General features: G+C 42.7%; 1 protein-coding gene across 13 annotated transcripts in view; it reads right to left on the bottom strand.

Annotated features, from left to right (window-relative positions):
• LOC311274230 (AT-rich interactive domain-containing protein 1B-like) overlaps positions 1–21,544 on the bottom strand; it is a 216,168-nt gene that overhangs the window by 143,220 nt on the left and 51,404 nt on the right. For all 13 annotated transcript variants that reach the window (XM_084381733.1, XM_084381731.1, XM_084381739.1 and 10 more), the window contains one exon: positions 13,072–13,275. In XM_084381733.1, the coding sequence (XP_084237859.1) occupies positions 13,072–13,266 (195 nt within the window). In that variant the 5' untranslated portion in view covers positions 13,267–13,275. The remainder of the gene's footprint in view (positions 1–13,071; positions 13,276–21,544) is intronic.

The following is a 21,544-nucleotide window of genomic DNA, read 5'->3' as shown; positions in this document are numbered from 1 at the left end:
TAAAGCTTATTTGCCATAAGTGGCTGAAGCATTCAAATTATCCAGATGTAACATTTTTCAACTGACCTGCATCTTTTTCTTTCCTTTTCCTCATGCCGTCTGATGTATCACAATGAAAAACACGTTTCTTTGTTTCAGTTTGACAAAGTGATGGCAACCAATGAGAAAAGGACGTTGAGCCTCATGTTATAAAAACTGGGGAGAGGTCAGGCTGTAACTTGAAGGCCGACATTTTCTGCAGTGTAATGTTTCTATAATGACCAATAACAAATGTTTCCTAACCTAAAGCACATGGTGTACTGTAGGATGATTACGTTAAAACGAGAATATCTTTCTTTCATTCGTGTTTTCACTCCTTTGCATCGGCAGAACGTCTCAAAATTGTCTGACAAGATTTTCCGGAGTAGACAAAGACTCAAATAAGTGCTGGGCATTTATTTCGAGGGCGTGTTTGAAAAAGAAATGCTTCTAATAGTAGTGGCATTGTCAGATACAGTTAAATAATTGCTCTAGTTAAAAAGAAGCAGTTGTAGTGAAGACATCCTTTAAAACTCTTAATACAGAAGTGATGTGGGAGGCATGGAGCTGGGTACTCTTGGGTAATTCTAGCATTTCATTGATTTGTGTGAAATGTACTGTATCTGCATGGTGATGTGTTGGGTAGCTGCCGATGCTAATGCCAGTGTTGTTTTTTATATTACTATATTTGGTGAGTGTTTTACTTGTTTTTTGTTTGTTATACCTGTTTATGGTGTGTTTTCTTCTTGATTCTATTGGGTAATTAACAGCAACATGGCAACATATTATTTCTCTATTATTCTATTTTATATAAGATAGCTTTCAACTTTATGTTCATCGGGCAAATTTATAGTCCAACAATATGAGCATTCCCTCTCCGCGTTTTGTAAGTTGACGTCTAAAGAAACACATTAGTTCTTTGGATGTGAGCTGAACCGACAAGAGGTTATCATTACACTCAGGACCAAAACAAATCAAGCAGCCTCCTCAGCTCTGTGTGCTGATAAGATCAGCCTCTCACAGCTAACACCACGTGCACTCATCTCCTGTACACAGAACGAGATGGGAACACTATCGCTGGTTTGTGAATCGCAGGCGAAGGTGAGTCCCTTAATGAAATGTGAGGCGTCGGAGGGAAGGATCAGCATCAACAGGCTCATGATTAAACATAAAGGAGCAGAAGAAGGGATGCATCACTGTAGTTGTCATCGTCCTCGCATCTCTCCCCCCAAGGTGACGGTGTTCTCCGTCGCTCTACACCTCCTCTGATCTCCCTTTCTCCCGCTCCTCCCCCTTCTCGCACACATCGGGAGGCCCTTGACACCTCAAGGAATCGGCTGCCCTTACACGGCTGAGAGAGAGAGTGAGGGACAGGAGGAGTGATATACAGGACTCTCAATCGTGACGACCTAGACCCTACACATCAAGCAAAGACTAAATATAAAAATATAGAAACAGTCACACTCAGGGAACAAAGAAAAGCTAGGCTGCAGATGAATTAAATGGTTTTTTTTTCTTCTTTTGTATGAAGCATGGTGCACTTCATATACTGCAGGTTTTTATTCCCAAATGAAAACACAAGCCTGTCTATTCAAAGATTGTGACTTATCGACCCAGTGATAACATCAACATTGCACTGACGGCGAGTGAAAGCGAGCAGATAGTCGACTGATAGACACACAGGCGTGTTTTTCTATATTTTCATCTCGGATCCCTTTCTAAAGACTGCCAAATGTTGCACTCTGCCCCCCGTCTGTCTTTCTTTATTTTTCCCTCTCTCTAATTCTCTGTTTCTGCTCGCATCAATTGATGGCTGGCTGCGACTAGCTGTGCCTGTGTTGTTCCAGGCAGAGCCGTAATGGAGACATTTGGAGAGGCAGAGCAGGGCAGGTTAATGCTCTCTGTAATGTGTGTGTGAACAGCGATTTATTTTTTTTCTGTTTTTTTTTTTTTTTTTCTTTCGCGAGAGCCTCTGGGCCCCGTGCCACCGGCTCCAAATGTTTTCCCCTACTAAACTCCTGACCCCAATCTGTGGCCAAGAAAGACAGAAGAGAGAGAGGGGAAATTGAGAAAGAGGGAGAGAGAAAAAAGCCAATGTGATTCATTGTGGAGGGGGGGAGTCAAAAACGGATCTGAACGAGCTAGGGAGGGAGGGCGAGGGGGGGGCAGGTCACAGTTCTTGATACTGAAGGAGTTATAGCAGGCTTTCCCAAGGAGAGCATGTGAGAGAAAGGAAAATACATCGCTGATCACCTGAAACGTTTCTTAATACAGAATTTCTCAATGTTTATATTGGAACATTTAGTGAGGAAAGGCTTGATCTTACTCAAGCTGAATTCAGTCTTGACAGATTCAAAATAATCACCCTTAAATTACAAAGGGGAGAAGAAGGAAAGGAGGCCCGCGACACGTGTAAACATCACAATTCAGCACAAAATAGCCCTAAAACGTCTTTCAGATCAATCATTTCGGCTCACGGCGGCTCGGCTCATTTTTCACCGCTCGCTGTGATGACAGGCTCGAACTTGTGTAGGAGTCATGTCAATTACATCTGAACAGGGGGGGAGGGAGGGAGGGGAGGGGGGGGGGGGGGCTTCTAGTTGAAACACGCTTGTTCGCCATTAGCGGTCGACATCAGCTCAGGAGATTATTCTCGTATTTTACAACCCCTGCTGCGCGGCCGGCTTCTTTGGGTGCTGACGCTCCGAGGTGCCGCTGTGTTAAATGACAGTGACACAATGGATCGTCAAGTTCCTTCGGGTCGGCGCTGGATCGCATGCGGTGTGTGAGGGATGAATCAGGTGTTGGTGATGTGAGGATGACAGGGGAAAGGGGTTACAGGCAGGTAAGCCTGTGTTGTCCATGACACCTTTTGAAGGATCGCACCTCAGCCACGATGACTTAACTGTGCTTTGCGTCAACGCCTTGCTGAAGTAAATCTGTGCTGAAGTGCTCATGAGCAAGCCTCTGTATCCCAGGAGGAAAACTTAAAGGAAACCTATTATGCTTTTTTGTTTTTTTTCTCCTTTCCTTCAGTGCGTTATATAGGTTTTTGTGAACATTAAAGACTTGAAAGTCAAAAAGCTTAAGGGAGATCCTCTCTCCCACAGACAACACTGGTCCTGAAGGCTGGAGACACCTCGTCAGTAGTCCCGCCTTTAAATCCGTGATTTTGTGACATCACATGTCACACATTTGCATAATCTTTGCCTATAATCACAGGCGAATTGGAAGCTGAAAACACGATCGAGCCGACTGGAGACACGGTGAACGGTGCTGGCTCAGGTGTGTGTGAGCTGACCAGTCAGAGCAGACTGGGTATTCGGGAGGCGGGGCCTTAAAGAGACAGGAAGTACAACAGAGCATTTCAAACAGAGGGCATGAGACAATATGAGAAAACCCATGTGCTTTGAGCATTAGAGCATGTAAACCTATTCTAGTAGTAACCCAAAATAAAATTATGAACCTTAAAAATTAGCATAACATGCCCCCCTAAAGAAAACCATTTTACGAGCTGCCAGTTTATTAGGTACACCTAGCAACAACTAATGCATTCTAATATAAGAGTCCTGCAATAAATCCCACCTTCAACAAGGTTATAATGTTCAGTTTTTTTTATCCAACCATTATGAGGTGTTGATTCAACTTTATGGTCATTAGAACTGTACGGCATTATACTGAGAGGTGTTTATATACACACAAAACGCCTCTCTGTATAATGCAGTACAGTTCAACAGCACCACAAGATCCAGCCTCCAAAGTGACCATAAAGTTGAATCAACACCTCTTGAACAAAAACTTACCATTATAACCTCCATGAAGGGAGGATTTATTGCAGAACTGCTGCAAAAGACTGCATTAGTTTTAGCTAGGTGAGGCTAATAAACTGGCAACTAACATTTATGTATTGCCATGTCAACCAGAGAAACACAGGAGCAGGCATGCATCAACAAACAAAACACATAACATAGACAGCTCGAAGCTTTTGTATTGACCTAGAAGATCTTTAAGTTGTATAGGCCTGAATATAAGATCATGTTTTACACTTAAACATTCAACACTTTCTATCTCTGTCTGTCTGCTTTTTCTGGTAGTTGTGCAGAAACACATTAGATACTGAACTAAGTGTTCATGATATTTTGCTTATATTTATCACCTATTCAAAGATGATTCTCTTGATTTAAATCTACAATATATTTAATTTGACAAATGTTATTAAGAGGCCGAGGCTTTATCTACCATATATATTGTCCTGTATATAGTTTTAACTCAAAATACAGGTCAATCTAAGTTAAAGTCAATACTGAATGTTAGACGTACTTTGAAGTTACACTCCATAGTCTATACAGCTGGGCCCTGCTTCATCTTCCCTTTTCATTTCAACCTAACACAGAATGGATAGATGTGAGCTGAATCTAGCTAACACCTTGATCATGCCAATCTATGCCTTCTCAGATCTGTTTTCAAATGTTGATGGCGTGTCACGTCTCCTCACTTCAACGTTCTACAGAGTGAAGCCGAGGCAGAAACCGAGACGCCAGAGCAGACTTGACCCGTGCAAAAATCTATCTCTAATCTGGAAGAAAACTGAGATGAATTCTCGGTGAACCAATTAGAGCAGCAACTAATCCCCTCGTAACTCGTCAAAGACGTAAAGCATCCCTTTCTTTCGCCCTCTCTTCCTCGCACCCTCCGTTTCGCTCCGCTTTCATCTCCCTGCTCTTTTATCTTATCAATAGGCACATATAGAGCGCTGCAGACACAGAGCGCCGAGCCTGGATCTTTCAAAAACACTCAGTTTGTGACGTTTTACACCGCTTGCCTGCATTCAACACTAAATTATATTAAATTCCAACATCACTTCACCTGCCTGAGTGAGAATGATGGAGTCTGCAGCTCATACAACTAATGCAACAGCAAGAAAGAAGTGACAGCTGGGTTTGTAATTTAACTAATGGCTCACATGAAAAAGTGTAATCCACTGGGCCACATCATATATATCACAATTTAGTTCTATACATTATGTGTATGGCCTGCTTCATCTGAGTGGGCAAAGAATTTACTAATGCATGTCCCATTCTGTGTAATACTGTCTTCCTTTATGTTAGATCTGGCATATACACACTTTACATTGGTATAATTGATGGCATCACTTCAGCTGGTCTGTGAAATGGGAGGGGTTTTCTCCCCCCTTTCCAGTTAATGGCCACGTAGCATCATCTCCACGTGGCGTCTGATTGGCTAAGAGCCACTCCAGAGCAGCGGGGTAATAAAAGTTACAAATGAGAGCAGGCTATTAGAGCCATTGACGTGCGTAGGCTAGCTTGCTAATTAATTGATCCTGAAACTTCATCTATTTTGTAGCCAGAGAGGAACCCTTAATTAATCAGCCTTTCCATATCGTTGTCCTCCTTTCTTTCAATCCTGTTCTCTCTCCTCTTTTAACCCCCCCGCCCCCTTTTCTCTTCCTCTCTCCTAATGTCTTTTTTAATTGTGAGGTGAAAATGCCCAGGGTCCCACGGGCTGGCATGGAGTGCAGGTTTGGAGTTGTGAAGGAGATAGAAGAAAGAAAGTGTGTGTTGTGTGTGTGTGTGTGTATCTGCGTGGTGGAGATGTGTGCTTTGAACGGCGAGCCTCGGATGTTTCAAGAGCCTTTCAAATAGGGAGGGGCGTGGCGAGGCTGGAGTGGTCCCCTTTGTACCCCTACCCCTCCTCTGCCTCCATCTTTCCTGGCAGAGGGGCTGATTTATTGGGGCTTCCCAGCCATCCGTCAGAGCCAGCAGCGCTGGCTGCATTAACCCCAGAGACAACCCCGGCACCCGGGGCCCCTAAGTGCTTCCAAGTGGCCCTCACTCTCCCCACCGGTGAGGAACCCCCCTGCTCAGGCTCAATCGATGTCGTAAATTACCCATCTAACTCCCAGAAGTCGATAGTCCACAAGATGATGTTAGGACAGACGAGGACTTTTACCAGCTTTATGTTTTAATGGAAACGAAAAAGCCTAATCACTGTTTTTTAGCAAAGTAAAGTATATACTCACATATTTAATTGTAATTATCAGCATTTTGGCATTCATTTAACACAGATTAGATTTAGTCAAATGTCTCCAAACATTACAGATGTAACCTCACATTATTCCACCATCAGAAACCACCACAAATTGACTTTGATTGAATTTTATTTACCGGCTATATAACAGGCTCCTAATATTATATTGAACTAGACATAATATGCTCATTTTGAGGTTCATAATTTTATTTTTGGGTAACTACTCAAATAGGTTTACATGCTTTAGTGCTCAAAAAACACATCAGTTTTCTCATACTGTCAGGTATTGCAGCACTGTGTTCCCCCTCTGTCTGAAACGCTCTGTTTTGGCGCCTGAATACCCAGCCTCCTCTGATTGGTCACCTTACACATGCCTGACCCGGCACCACTAACAACAACAGAACAGCTGTGCTAAATCGACTGTTACGTGTTGAACGAGCCCAGAGGCATGAATTATGCAAATGTGTGACATAGTGTGATGTCAGAAAGTCACAGAATTAAAGGCTAGACTACTGACGAGGCGTTTCAGGAGCAGTGTTTTCTGCGGGAGAGAGGAGCTTCTGTTGGTGCGAACTTTGATCTTTTTGACTTTCAAGATCTGTTACATGCACATGAACAACTATAAAACTGAAGGAATGAAAAAAAAATGAAAGATTACGTTACATTATTATCTTGAAAATCAAATTTAAATTTAAAAACCTGTATTGAGTGTCTACAACTATTTTCCAAAAGCTATAAAACGCTTAGTTGACAATAGCTTGACACTGCTTTCAGTTTAGTGGTTTCAGCTGTTTTGAAAACCACTGTAAAATGTGCTGTTGTTGTATCGCATAAATTAAACGCATGAAGTGAAGAAAAACAAAGGGGAAGAGGAATGCACACAGCTGTTGTCCAGTTGAAAGCAACAGAGGCTTTTTAAAAGGATACAGATGTATTATTATTCTGTTCATTCGTCTTCTTTTGTCCGCATCTTTCTGCTGTTACTGAATGAAGACGATGTCTTGAAATAATCTTTAAAAAGGAGAGTGTGACTTGATAAAAGGTGTATAAAGCAAAGCGAAGGACAGCAGGCTTGTGAAGGGGGTTTGTATGGACTGAACAGGCGGCGGGGTCAGCCACATTTCCACTTGACTTTAAATGCTTGGCTTCTATTAAGTTTGGCCCAGTGTGTAACGAACAAACAGCCAACACTGGTAATGGTTTCTGCCTGACTCGTTGACACATTCACCTCCCTCCATACACACACACACTCGCTCCTTTTTCTCTTTCTCTCTCTCTCTTTCATTTCCCAGGATATCTTTTTTTTCCTCCTGCTCCTTCTCCCACTCCATCACCCCTCCCCCTCTTTTCACATCAAACACTAATGTTTCCTTCAAATTCCTTTTCCTCTCCGTCTGCCAACTTTGAAATCACAGGAAATTACGCTAAGAATTGGCTGCACTGTTTTTTTTTTCTTTCTTATATATATATATATTTTTTTTTTTTTTTGCTTTCAACTTCATTCCACTTCCCAAACAGACGCTTCTCTCGTGTGGCCTGTCATCCCCAAGACACCCGCCTCCTTCTTCTACTTTCTCCTCTTCCTCTTTTCTTCTTCTCCTGCTGATACGTCTGTTCTGGCTCCCATCACCTCCCGCACACACACACACTTTTCTTTCACACGCACTCACCCTTTGTGACACAGTCAAACTGTCTCTCACAGGCATGCATGCAGACGCAGCATGACGCTAACTACACCTAATGCAAGTTCTAGGCTTATTTGCTGGAGGCTGGTGGGAAAGGTTTTTTTTTTTTTTTTTTCGCTCCCTCTAAGACATCAACAGTGAGATCGGTGTCTGTGCTTGCCTCCTATGGCTGGATTAAGCAGAGGAAGCCATGAGCTGAGTACCTAATTGGTAAGAATGTGTCAGAGCCTGTGTGAGAGCACATGTACGTCAACATGTGCACGCTGTTTGTGCAAGAATGTGATTGTGCGTGTGTGGAAGAGACAAAACGAGCTCCAGACATTAAGCTGGAGGGTTTGCACAGGTACACAAGGTCCCCCAGAAATGATGACTCAACATGGACTGGAGGGTCATGTATAGCCTCTGGGTTACACACACAGTGGGAACGCTCACATGTACAACAATAACTCCCCCACTGTAAACAGCCAGATTAAGGTAACAGTCAGTTCTCATGAACAAGCTTTTCAATAATGGATACGTGAATGTGTCCAAACCGCTGCAGACGTTGTTGTTTTTATGTATGTAAATGTCACAGTGTAGATGTGAAACCTTATATTTCAGGCTGCAAACCAACATAAAGAAATCATAATAATTTAGCTGAGTTGACATGATTTGTGTTTGTACACATGCAAACAGAAATTGCAGCTCAAGTGATCAAGTTAAAGTACAAAGGGTGCGTTCTTAAATCCAATCTGACACTTAACACTAAAATGAGTTTTGCTCAAAGTGCGCTTTCTGTATGAGTCAACAAACAGGTCATCCGTCAGAAAATGGATGGGGAAAAAACACTCCTATTGACATGTTATATAATATTTATTTACTCAATTAAAGAAACAGTGAGGAGCATGGCGATTAAGAGATGATGAGACATACTGTAACAATACGTCAATAAAAATTCGTTTTTTAAACCGCTGCAACCGTAGTCGCTAGTTATAGCCAAGAGTAGCATTTTAACATTTTGGCGCTCTGCTGCTCCGTCTCCTCAGACAGAGAGCCCAGAGTGCCTCTGCTGCTCCGAGTGTTTGGTGCTCTGGGTAACCAAAAGGCCTCCGACTACAAACAGTCCAGTTTGTGCCACAGTGCACTCTGGCACTCAAATTGATTTTTTTTTTTTTAACACACTCTTATTCTGGTTATACACTCACATAAAAGAAACAAAAACATAACCTCTTCTCCTACTTTCTGCTTGGGAAAACCAAAACCTTTCAGATAATCCTGTTTTTTTAGATATCCATCATCTCAGAGATTTCTGACTCCACCCCAGTATAATGGAGGTAAATTCTTTTGCAACAATACAACAATAACTGCTTAGGTACACGTTGAAGTCAACAGTTTTCATAAGGATTATTTTTACAGCTCTTCTCTGTATTGTGGGGGACTTTTATGCTTTTATTAAATAGAAATAGCAGAGAGACAGGAAACAAGGAAGAGAGGATGCAACACAGGTAAAGGGATGGTATGGCTGGCTCTTAATCCCTAAACTATGAGGGTGCGCTGTAATTTTCAATACTGCGAGCACCAGACACAAATTTCAAGTCACCTTCATTATACTGAGGTAGTGGCAGAAATGTCAGAGTCAGATATTTAAACACCTAAACAAAGGCAAAGAAAAATATGTATATGAAGGACAAAATGGAGATGTAATGGAGTGCTGCTTTAACAGGCTGTAATCTAAGTGGTACGAAGCGCATCATACCACATATACAGTATACGCTGCTACAGATTAATTTTGATGGCATGGTATGAGTCCCCTACACATATCCACTAACCTTCGCCGGATGAAATGTATGTTCTGCTTCAGAGTTATTTTCTAATACGAGTGGGGCTTAATTTTAGTAGGATTTAATCACAATAATGAAAGGCATACAATACAGGACCTTTTGTTCCTCTGCTAAAACCCCCTACACACACAGTCACTCAGTCCAAGGGAAATCACAGAGATAGACGTACACGCATATCTTTGTTGACGTCACGTTGCCTGGCAACATCCCAGCATGCTTGGCTGTGACGAGCTGAGGTCTCAGCCCCGGCGCGCGATGCATCATGGGGTAATGTGTGTGCCGCGTCTTACATCACCCGCAATCCCCCCATGCTGATTGCAGCCACAGTGAGGACGGTGAGAATGTTCTTTTCCGGCTGATCCTGGGACAGTTTTGCAACATCTGAGGTTAAGAAAGAGGGTGGGAGACTTCTCCTCCCACAGACACGGCAGCAATCATGTCCATCTTTACTGCAATTGGTGCATCTTTTGATATGTAATTAATAGTCACTTTAAGACTTGATGTACAGTATATTTTGCAGTACACATCTGGGGCATTCATTTTTAGCCCTCCCCGCTCCTCCCTGATCAGACCCCTGACCGCTTTTCTGTAGGTGAGGCTCATTACGCTCATCTGAGAGCGTGGAATTAAACCTCCTCCTCCGAACTCATTACTGTGAGCTAGATTTCACCGGCTGCAGATAGGCAATGCGGTGGTGCCGCTTTTAAAGCCAGAGCCAGATAATTAGAAACTTTAGAAGCGCATTTCCCATGGCTATAGCCAGAGTGAACAACTAATTCTATTTGAACTAATTACGTTCCGTAGCTCTACGCTCGGGCTATGTAATACGCCCGAGGATTTCATCACAAAACAGTACCAGGGATGTATTTTTGTGCGTGTTACTGACTGAACGTCATTATGCGTTGGCATTACTCTCTACGCGCAGACTGTCTTCACATACACACCCCCGCTGGGTCCCAATTGTGTGTATTTGATACTTCAGAAGCCCAGAGCAGGCTCAATAATGCTCATTTTGGGAGTGTGTTGACATCATCACAATGCGTCAGAGGAGTTTTAGACCTGCAGCTTGGGTAATGAAGTCTGAGATGAAGTCTGCCTGTAAGGACTGCACAGCACAATGTGACCAGTGAGACAAAATGAACTGTTTCATTAGAGTAACATAGTGATTTAGCATGACACTTCTTTTGTTGTTATCATTATTATTATTATTATTATTATTACTATTATCATACAATGTTTTTGCCATGTAAAAAGGGTAGGCGTTATAAGCTCTGGCTTCAGCCGACACCTTTTCACTTGTTACTGTAGTCTGTTTTTGACTCAGTATTTTGAAGTTGTTCATTTATTAACATATTGTAACCTAAAATCCAGAATAAAGAACAATTCAATTTAAATATTATTGATATTTCAAATACAGGTAGTCTGGGCACCAATTACAAAAATAATGAAAAAACACACAAAAATGCAGATATAATTTTGATCATAAAGCTTAATAAAATGTATTTAGCAATAAAAAATTAACTGAAGTATAGTACTTGAGTAAAAGTACTCAAGTTACATTTGACCACTGCACACAGTAAGCAATATCTGCAATGTAAGGACAGCACTGTCATGTTTCTGAATCCAAATATTTGAAAACTGATGCAGCAGAAGCCAGGATATCCTGACTTTTTGTACATATTCGTCAGCAATACTGGTACAATTTCCATAATGCAGCTTAGACCCTCACTGCCTGGTAGACAACCACATCTCTGAACCCCAGCGACTTTTGGTTAAATATTTGCTTTCACAATTGATGTTGTACTGCCCTTGCTGGGTAAACTGCTAGTCCTCTGACTCCCGACTGTAAAATCAGTGTAGTAACCCTTTAATTCTTTGTGCACCCCTCACTATAAGTAGTTGTTAAAGGTGCACTGTGTAGTTTTGGGAAAGACATTTTAATCAGAAGAGAACAATCTTAATTGACTGATTTTTAATGCCCAAACTAATTAAATAAACAAACCTGACCTGACCTTAATCGACAACTCAACTGCTGTTTTACTTTGTTTATATTTGGCGGACCCTGCCACCTTTCTAGCTTCAAACAGTGTTCTGGGGACCTTATTTTCCTCTGAGAACAGCTTGTTTATTCAGATAGGAAAAACAAAATATTACTGAGTTTGTATTATTACCTTATTAATATTGTAAATATTTAAATTCTGAGTTTGAATTTCTTCTCCAAAACTACATAGTGCCCCTTTAATGTCTTCTCTATCTCTGCATGGTGTTTTTTTATTTAAACAAATTGGATATCTTCACTGCATTATGTGAAAATTATGTGTGAAAGTCTATCTACATGCAAACACAAGAGCATTACACACCGATTTACTCTGCGTGTACGCACATTTGTACAGTATTTTAAGACATTGTAAGAAGTCTGTCTGTCAGTCCATCTGTGTTTACCTCCTCCTCTCGGCATCTCTCTCTCTCTCTCTCTCTCTCTCTCTCTCTATCTCCGCGGTCTTGGTATGTGTGGAAGCTCGCTCGCCCCAGTGAGAGGTGTCCAAGTCCAGACCAACAGACCAGGCTGACTAAATATAGCAGGCAGTGACAGCAGGGGACACTCCCCCATATCTCGCTGTGGCGCCCGGTACTGCTGTTTCACGACAAACTACAGTGATTGATCTAGACTGTTATACACACACATACAAACACACACACATAAGTACACAAACAGAACAGAAAAGTCCCCTTTTTGCCAGAAATGTGGGACACATTATCCACACCAACACGTACATATTGTACACACAGATTAATACACTTGCATACTTTCTCTGTATCTCTCGCTTTAGCACACAAACACACACACACACACACACAGACACACACACACCCTTCCAGTCCAAATGGGATTTACTTAAGACTCAATAAAGCAGACAGAAGCACTATTGTCTCCAACACAGGCCTATTGTCTCGTACAGAGAGACTGTGACGTGAGTCGGCTGTGCTGTGTCTATGTTTACTAAGCAGAGAGCATTCCACTACACACACACACGCAAGAGACATGCATACAAAAAAATCTAACAAGCATGCATGCATACACGCATACAGAAGCATATAGAGATACATGATCAAGCATAGACGCGCTCCATTAAACCAGGGTAAAGTATGAGCGTGCTCACACACACATACACACACTCACGCCCACACAGCATCAAACCCATCTCGCTCCAGTGGGAGTCTGAGGGGAACTGAGTGATGAACAGGAGTGACACCACCACATGCCAGGGTGTGAGATGTGCTGCCTGGTGTTTTAGGCTGCGTCTCAAATTGAACATGCCAAGCCTTGAGGGGAAAATCACTGGAGAATGTTCACCACGAGAAGCGAATGTCCCACAGCAATATCGCTTATAACAACGGCTATTAAGTCTGGATGGGCTCTGCAGAGGGGGCTGACTCAGTCATGAATCATGGTGAGACGCACGTGTGCCAAAGTGCGGCGATTGAGTTTGTTGACATACCTGCTGCTGAGGATACTGCATCCCGCCCATGCCCATTTGGCCCCTCCCCTGCATGCTCATTGGGTATCTGTGTGGAGGAGGCGAAGTGTATGTCTGGCCAGGTGGGTAAGGCCCGCCCCCTGGCTGCTGGGTGGTGGAGTAGGGATTGTTGGCCATGCTGTACAGCTGGGAGCGCTTCATAGCCATGAAGTCCATGGAGGACACCTATGGAGGGAAAAAGAGGGATTAACGATATGTCATCAGCATTTCTTTCTTGGCCAATACCTTGCATTTGTTCACAGGGGTATACTGTGATTGGCTGAGAGGCGTTTAAATGAATTCCTCCACCATCTGCCAAGTTGGAACCCCTGACAGAAGTCCACTTAGTGCACACACTCCAAGCCACAGCCACCATTGATTTATTTTATAATTGTGCACCGAGTGGAAGCCTTAAATTAAAGTCTACAGGTCATAAATGAACTACAAATGGAATTAAGTAAGCAAAGATGTTTATTGCGCAGCCATCAAGAGCAAACTTTGCTGGAGGAAGGCCAAAATAAAATGATTTAATTAAAACCTGAAGCTTGTATCTTTGTTTTAATGTCTGAAAGGGTTTTGAAAGTGTTGTAAATGCTGTTTAAAGCGGTGGGAAGCCATAGCAATAAAAACTCCATGGCCTTGTTCCCACAACCACAGCCCAGCAGTGCCAATAATCACCGTGCAGCGCTCTCCTCTCGCTTGCTACGTTGTTGCTTACAGCAAACTGATTATTACATTTGAGTGTATGCTCTTCTGAATGAAAACAAGAGAACGGGTAGAGACTGAGAGTCTGGCAGGTATCTGGACTCTGCTTTCCAATCGTGACAAGGCCTTCCAAGTTTGTGAAGTTTTGAATCCCAGGTGGGGCTTCAGGTTACCTGCTTTCCAAAGCCACACTTCGAGAGCTAGCTTCTTATATGAACACAAACCAAATTCAAAGAGAAGAAAGAGGTGTCAAGGGCGATTTATTCCATTGTAAGTATTTCAGAGCCTTTTTAGAGGCTGTTTGGGGTCTCAGTGCACCATTGGAAAATTCCGGTACAGTGCGTTGGGCTAATGCTAATCCGTCACCCATAGCGGCGTGTTTGTCTGTCTGCCGGGCAGATAATGTGGACTTGTTCTATCTTCTCTCTCTGCTCTCATGCTTTTTCCCTTTTGTCTCCGCCGTGTAGGATCATGTGTGATTTATGACATTTTGTTCCTACTGTTTCTTACACACACACTTTCACTTCTCCTCTCTCATCTCCAACTAACCACCCCCCACCTCCTCTTCCTCCTCCTCCTCCTCCTCCACCACCAGCTCCCTCCTCAGTTCCCTCTCTTCTCCCCAACTCAATATCACCTTGTCTAGCGTAGAGGAGAAATTGCAGCTGCCTCATATTGCCAGGCTAATATCAAGAAGACATGTCAGGGGATGGGAGCACTTTATTCAGCAGGTTACGTGCGGACGGTTACGGCGCTCGAGCTTTAAAGTGGTTTTGTCTACTGAGGCATGTGCGTGGAGTAGTTTGGACTATTTCACAGAGTGCGGAGGAGAAGGAGAGAGAGAATAAAAAGTGTGTTTTGGTAGTGAGAGAGATGGAGAAAGAAAGCCAGAGAGAGAGGAATGAGTACTCTTGGGTGTTTAAAAGTTATTTCACAGCATGGAGGTGTATGTGGGTGTGTGTGAGGAGAGGGGGTTATCCTGCAAAGGTCTGCATCACAAGGATTTCAAGAGTCTAATCCTAAGAAAGAAAAAAAAGCCTTTTAGCAATGTGTTCATGCATGTTTGTAGTCCTGAACATGTGCTGTACTCTTTACTTTGCCCTCTGTCATGTATTAAACCACTATTGAGTGAATAATTCCAGATGTTCCAGAGTATGGCTAGGCAACGTATCGATTCTTGTATCGTTATCATGATATGAGACTATATATCATCTTAGATTTTGGATATCGTTGTATCATCACATGGCATAAGTGTTGTCTTTTCCTGGTTTTATGTTACAGTAAAGTGAGGTAATTTTCTGAATTTAGACTCAATTCAGTCTGTTCCACTAATTCTTGCACATCTAAGTCATTAAAGTCACATTACTGATGGTTATTCATTGAAAATTTCATCGTGTCAAAGGAGCAATGTGTAAGAACACGTTGAGGAACTACAAAAGTTGTCAATAGCAAAATACTGACATTAGCATGCTAACAGGCTAGCACTGCCCCATACGAGTCCAAAGCTGCTCTGCTAGCGATGTATACACCAACACTGCCTGGCACACTGAGCTCCCTGTACGGCTGCTAGCTGCACGGCTAACTGAGCTAACTAGCTAACCACAGCTACAGTATGTGGCAGTTAGCAGTTACTCTGGTGATATGCAGCCCCCTCTTCGTTTTGAGTATGAATTAAAGAGGTGGCAAATTCTTACATATTTCACCTTTAATATTTTGTGAGAGTACAAACAGTCATCCCTATGACTTTTGTTCCAATATCGTTATCCAGGTATTTGGTCAAAAATATTGTAATAGGAGATTTTGTCGTCTAAATTTAGCATTTATGAAGTGCTTTAGAGAAGATTTCGAAATGTGGTTCGAAATATAACCTAACAATGTTGCAATATTATTTTAAGGCCATAACACCCAGCTGTATTGCAGAGTTTACTGGTATTTAACCGGCGGACAGAGCTGACGTCTCATCTGACAAAATGATTGCCAACATTAGAAGAAACCACATCAGAGAATATTTCAAGTTATGAGCCATTGTGGAGTAAAAACCATTTGAAATGTTTCTGATAGAAAAAATCATTTGTATTTCTTTGAAATAATCATTATTTCAAAGAAATACAAATGATTTTTCAACTTCAACTTCAACTTCAAGAAGCAAGATTTTGGAAAGAAAACCTTGAATCATCATCCTTAATGCTCAGCGAGACGATGAAGAGCCTGACTGAGAGGAAAGAGAGTGATACTTAATGCAGAAAGCACCTAAAATAGATTGAGTCATTAAGTGTGTCTGAGCTGAGCAATATACGGAGTTAAACCATCTGAATATCAAAGGAGAGGCTTGTTTTGGAGAATTTATTGATGTGCTAAAAATGACGCTGGTCATATGTTTCTAATGTTTGTACACTCAGGACAACCACAAGCCAGACACACAGGTCCACTAAGCAATATCTGCTCTCCAGTTTCTGAAAATCCAGGGCACTGTGCCACCCATGATATGGGACACACACCCCCTCCCCAGCTCCATCCAGTTCACCAATCCATCTCAAGAGGTCCTCCGTTTGCCAAAAATGCTGAGCGCAACACAAGTAAATCCCCTCACACGGCTGCCAAATGTACACAGACACGCTTGCACAAAAAAAAAACAAAAAAAAAACTGTTAACTGCTGCACTTAGAAAGGCACTGGACACAGAAAACAACTTCAGAGTTTTGGGAGCGGAGAAGTGGACGCTCGATTGGACACACATGCACAGAAATGTGTCTTGCACTGGCTCTCACTGTTGATCTCCCTCTCCCGCTCTCTCACACACACTTGTGGGCAATTCTTAAATAAAACAGCCTCAATGAAATTATATAGAGCTATCTGATACAGTGGTCCATCTTCCACACATGGCATTATCCACACCTGTCCACAGAGGCAAAAATGAATGTGTATTCTCCGCCTCCCCGAACAGAGCCTCATATCTGCTCTCATGACAAGTTCCACTAAATGAGATTTCAGCCCACTGCAGCCTTTTCCTAGAGATATGCCCACCATTTCCCTCACACCACCAAGCACAAAAAAAAAAAACACAACAATTCTTGACAAATTGAAACATTATTTTTTTTCCTCTACCCTCAGAGAAATGGCTGTACTTAGGAAAAAAAATTATGAATATGACACGAAGTGAATCGTGTTTGTGCCAGGAGGGACAGCAGATAAAAAACTAGAGGGAATATACAGAAATTGTTTTTTATTTTCTTCAAATGTGTTTTTCACTTTTGTTCATCTGGGCATGCCATTCAACGGAGGAGGGGGAGGAGGCATGGGAGACAATAGTAATTCAACTGCTAAATTTAAAATTCAATTTATGAACTCCTCTCCAGCGTTCCGACTCTCGTGAGCTCCCTTTTTTCCCGCAAAACAAAGCCATTAAAACAGAACATGGGTGAAATTACTGTGGGGTGAAACCTGCTAAATTGCTTTTCTGAGCTCAACATTTTTATGTTGCAAAAAATGATTTTACTCCTCGCTTTAATGTGCGAAGTTGTTAATCAGAAAGAGACAAAACGCTCGACACAAAAGGCTTGGATATGTGGATTATGAGACACACACTGGGATCAAACAAACATAAAACAATATTGGTAAATGGTTATTATTCCAATTTCATTTTCAATGCGGGAATTATTTTTAAAAAAATCGTATGATTTATCAGCCGTGGTGAATGAACATGTTCGAACGGGGCTGACACACGCACACAGTCACTTACACACACTGTGTCCCTGTGGCTATTGCTACCCTTGTCCTTCACACTAGATGACCAAATCATCAGCTGTCTGCATCAGCCTTTCATTTCGGTTATTTACTATCCACACACACACACACACACACACACACACACACACACACACATACACACACACACGCACACACACATAGAGGAAACTGTGGCAGAGAAAGGCTCACCCACTTAGCAGGTGTAGCAACAGTACAGTGAAATCCGTGTTGCTACTCTACAGATACCAGCCTGTAGTTTTTCTACTAATCTTTTTTCTTTTTTCTGACCTAAACAAAACAGTGTTCTTCATGCAACCAAAACTGTAATAAACTAAAATGGCACTCAGTAGAGTGCATACCTCCACCGAGGCCCAACAATCCTCCTGAATTCAATCAGGCCTGATCCAATATCAAACTTGATAGCCCTATATCACTCTAAAATTTCAAATTAAACATAACTGGTTAACCATAATTTAAGCTCACCAGATCTACGATGTGTATTCAAATTGTACTCACTCATAGATACCAGCCTTCTAAATACACCTGATTGTTTTCATCAAGATCAATGCATTATTACTCGCAATGTTGAAGAAAGCAAGAAAAAACTCCCCGAACCGCACCAAACATTAATGGGGTCTATTCTGGGCCAAGGCCCATCCTCCATCCAAGTTTCGTGGAAATCTCCTCAGTAGTTTTTGTGGAATCCTGGTGACAAACCAACCAACAAACTAGCACGGGTGAAAACATAACCTTCTTGACGGGCATAAAACATTCCTTTATACAACGCCGAAGCCGAAAAAAGTTGTGACGTTGTGTAAATGTAAATAAAAACAGAATGCAGCCATTGGCAAAAAAACTGTATTTACTGACGATGGCTTCTCAAAGTGTTCCCGAGCACATGCAGTAATATCCTTTATGCTACCGTGTTTCATTTCGCCTGGAGCCTGTTGAGGATGCCCCTTTAATGCTCAATCATAGTACCATCTCGTTACCTGTTGAATGTTCCAAACAGGTGTCTTTTGTTGGCCTCTGTTTGCAAATTGCTTGAAACGTGTTGCTGGCATCAGACTCAGAATAAGCACATATTTACAAAAATCAATGAAGTTGATGATGTAAAGCATTAAATATATTGTCTTTGTACTGTTTTCAATCGAGAAAATGTCAAAACGTATCCACAAATGATCACGCTCTATTTTATTCATGTTTTACACAGCATCTCAACTCTTTTGGAGATCAAGGTTGTTTGTCCTTTATGGGCTACAAGCTGCTTTATTGAGCTAAGGCTATTTCAGAAATAGTTCAAACCTCGAAAGAGCAGTTCAGTGAACTAATATGATCCCTCACATCACCAGGTGGTTTAATACCATCTAGAGCAACAGATTTTTCCTGTTTAGCTCCCAAAGAACCATTTCAGCTCAGGCTCGATGTACTAGCTGCTACAGCGAGTATTACTGCTCTAAAGCTTGATGTTGTTAGCTACTTGGATACTCCGGGGTCTTCAGTGTGATGTGCAAAAATAGCAGGATTCATATTTCTCGACTATTAGGTGTAAAGACCTATTTGGTACTCACATGGCGCAAATTGTTCTGAATATCATGTTAGAAAGACGCATCAAACCTGATTGTGTATGAAAATTAGCCCCGAGATGCCTTTCTGGTATTGATTATCTTCTCTTTTTCTTGGAAAGACTAAAGCATAACGCAGGCTTTTATACCTGCATAATGAAACCATTTTAGCCCGTGTGTATTTGTGTAGGAGAAACAAATAAGGATAATTATTGTCAACGGATCCCCTTTATCCTCTGTGCCGCGTCTGCCTCTGGAGAATCAACATGCTGCAGCCAGAGCCGGTTGGTCTGCTGGGACAATCAGCCTTGTCTTTTATGTTATTTATTTATACCATGCAGCAGAGCACTCTCCAATTCCTATTACACTGCGGGGCCCGGCGATGCCTCGGCCTCCAGAACAAAGCTCTGCATTTCAGGCTTGAAACCCTGTGCATTTGGGCCTACTGTTTCGAGCAGAAAAAAAAAAAAAAAAAGAATAGAGAGGGTGGTAAGAGAAAAGATGGGAGAGGAGAAGAGGGGGAGAGAGACAGAGGAGAAGAGAGACTGCAGCAGTGGGCGAGTACAGATCGAGTTCCATATTAATGTGTGCAAATTCCCCCGCTCCTGCTGACTAAGATTAGAAAAATTAATTTCATGGATGCAGAGACAATACTGATGTCATCAAGCGGAGAGGAGAGGAGAGGAGAGGAGAGGAGAGGAGCATCGCGCTGTTAACTCCTCCCTGCCCGGCCTCCGTGAGGAATAGATCACTCTTTAGCATCGGTTCATCACTTCATTTCACTGCCAGGATTCGAGCAAGTCAACTAAATACTAAATGCTTGGCCTTGACACATCTTCCCTTTCAATTTATCCTTAAAAAACAGAACTTATTGTCTGAGTGTGCGGTTGAAGTAGCTGAGCTGTGTGCACGGTAAATTCCCACGTGAGTGCTGCATCGCTAAGAGGACCAAATTCAGTGAATTATGTCTTGAAACACAATCTCATCCTGCATCTCAGCACGCGCGCCTTGTTAGTAAAAAGTCTCATAACGAATGACAGTGTGAAGAGTAGCACTGGTCCGCAGGGAGCTGGGTAGAGCCAAATTGCCTTTCCTCAGCCCAATATGCCTGGATGGCACAGGCAGCTAGGCATGAAGGCTGGCTAGCAAAGAGAAGCATGAAATTAGAGGAGAGAGAGGTGCGGGGAGTGACAGCCGTGGAGGAGACGGTGGGAAACGTACACAGTGTATGTTTGACAATGCTGTGAGTTGAGAAAAGAAAGGCAGACACAGAGAAGCCAGATAAGAGCTTGATGTTATGCGGCCGACCAGCGTGCTTTTGTGTTCGGCGCAATGCACATAATTGCTCTCTCTCCTGCGTCGTCCTCGGAGCCGGTGATCGGCGTGCCCTCTGCGTTTGACACCAATATTTACACCACACACAAACAAACCCTTACACACACACACACACACAGATCAGGGTGCTCAGAAAACACACACATCCCCAGTTCATGAGGAAAAGTTGCCGAGCGTTCGGCTCGTCACGGCCAAGCACAAAGACGTCATTAAGGGAGGGGAGGAGGACGATGGAAGAGAAGAGGGGAGGGTGGAGGGAGGGAGGGAGGGAAGAGAGAGGCTGCTTCATCTGTCTCAAGTGAGATTGGGGTTGCAGGGTCACCGGAGCCCTTTTCCTTCGCCAAGACTGAGGGCTGAGGAAGCAGCAGGGACAGAAAAAAAAAAAAAACCCTCAATGACAAAACGGGATCCGGCTGACATGCCCGCGACACGCCATTAGAGAATGAAAACAAATAAAATGCAATCGTCTGCAAACAGTGGAGAAAGCATGTGAAGAGGAACACAGACTGCAAATTTGCCAGTCAAATCTCCTGCCAGGGTGCAGTTTTCCAACACTGAATTCATTCAGATTCCCACTGTATAACAAGAAATGGACTTGATAAACATGCACAGGATCCAGTTCGAGCAAAAAGCTTTTCATCCGGGGGCATTTTGTCGTGTTTTTCAAGTCTGGTCAAAGATCAAAACTCTCTCTTCTCTTCTAACACCTTCACAGTTTTTTTCCATGTGCTGAGCATGTGTTTTTAAATCATCTGACAAACTTTGCTACACACCAGCCTCTTAAAAAAAGTTTCTCACCGGGTGGAAAATCCATTGAAACGCTTCTAGGTAAGCCCGTGTGGCGCTACAACTATTGCTTTGAAACCAATGCAAATTAAATGCTTTCAGGAAATAGTGAAGGCAGCTCTTGCAGCGCTGCTTGCCTATTTTTCACAGAATCTGTTATGTGAGAGCCTTGCTACATTCCCAGTCTTTTCTTGTCTCTCAGTCCTGTGTGCTTCCTGCCTGCCACGACCCTGGGACGGCGGTGGGCCGCTGAAAAACCCCATTTCATCTAAGGGCCGTGGTGGAACGAGAGGAATGCGCTCGTCTCTAAGTTCCCCA

The sequence above is a fragment of the Pagrus pagrus genome, assembly GCF_965226575.1.
Source record: "Pagrus pagrus genome assembly, chromosome: 18".
Classification (NCBI taxonomy): domain Eukaryota; kingdom Metazoa; phylum Chordata; class Actinopteri; order Spariformes; family Sparidae; genus Pagrus; species Pagrus pagrus.
This window is presented reverse-complemented; position numbering and strand designations above follow the sequence as displayed.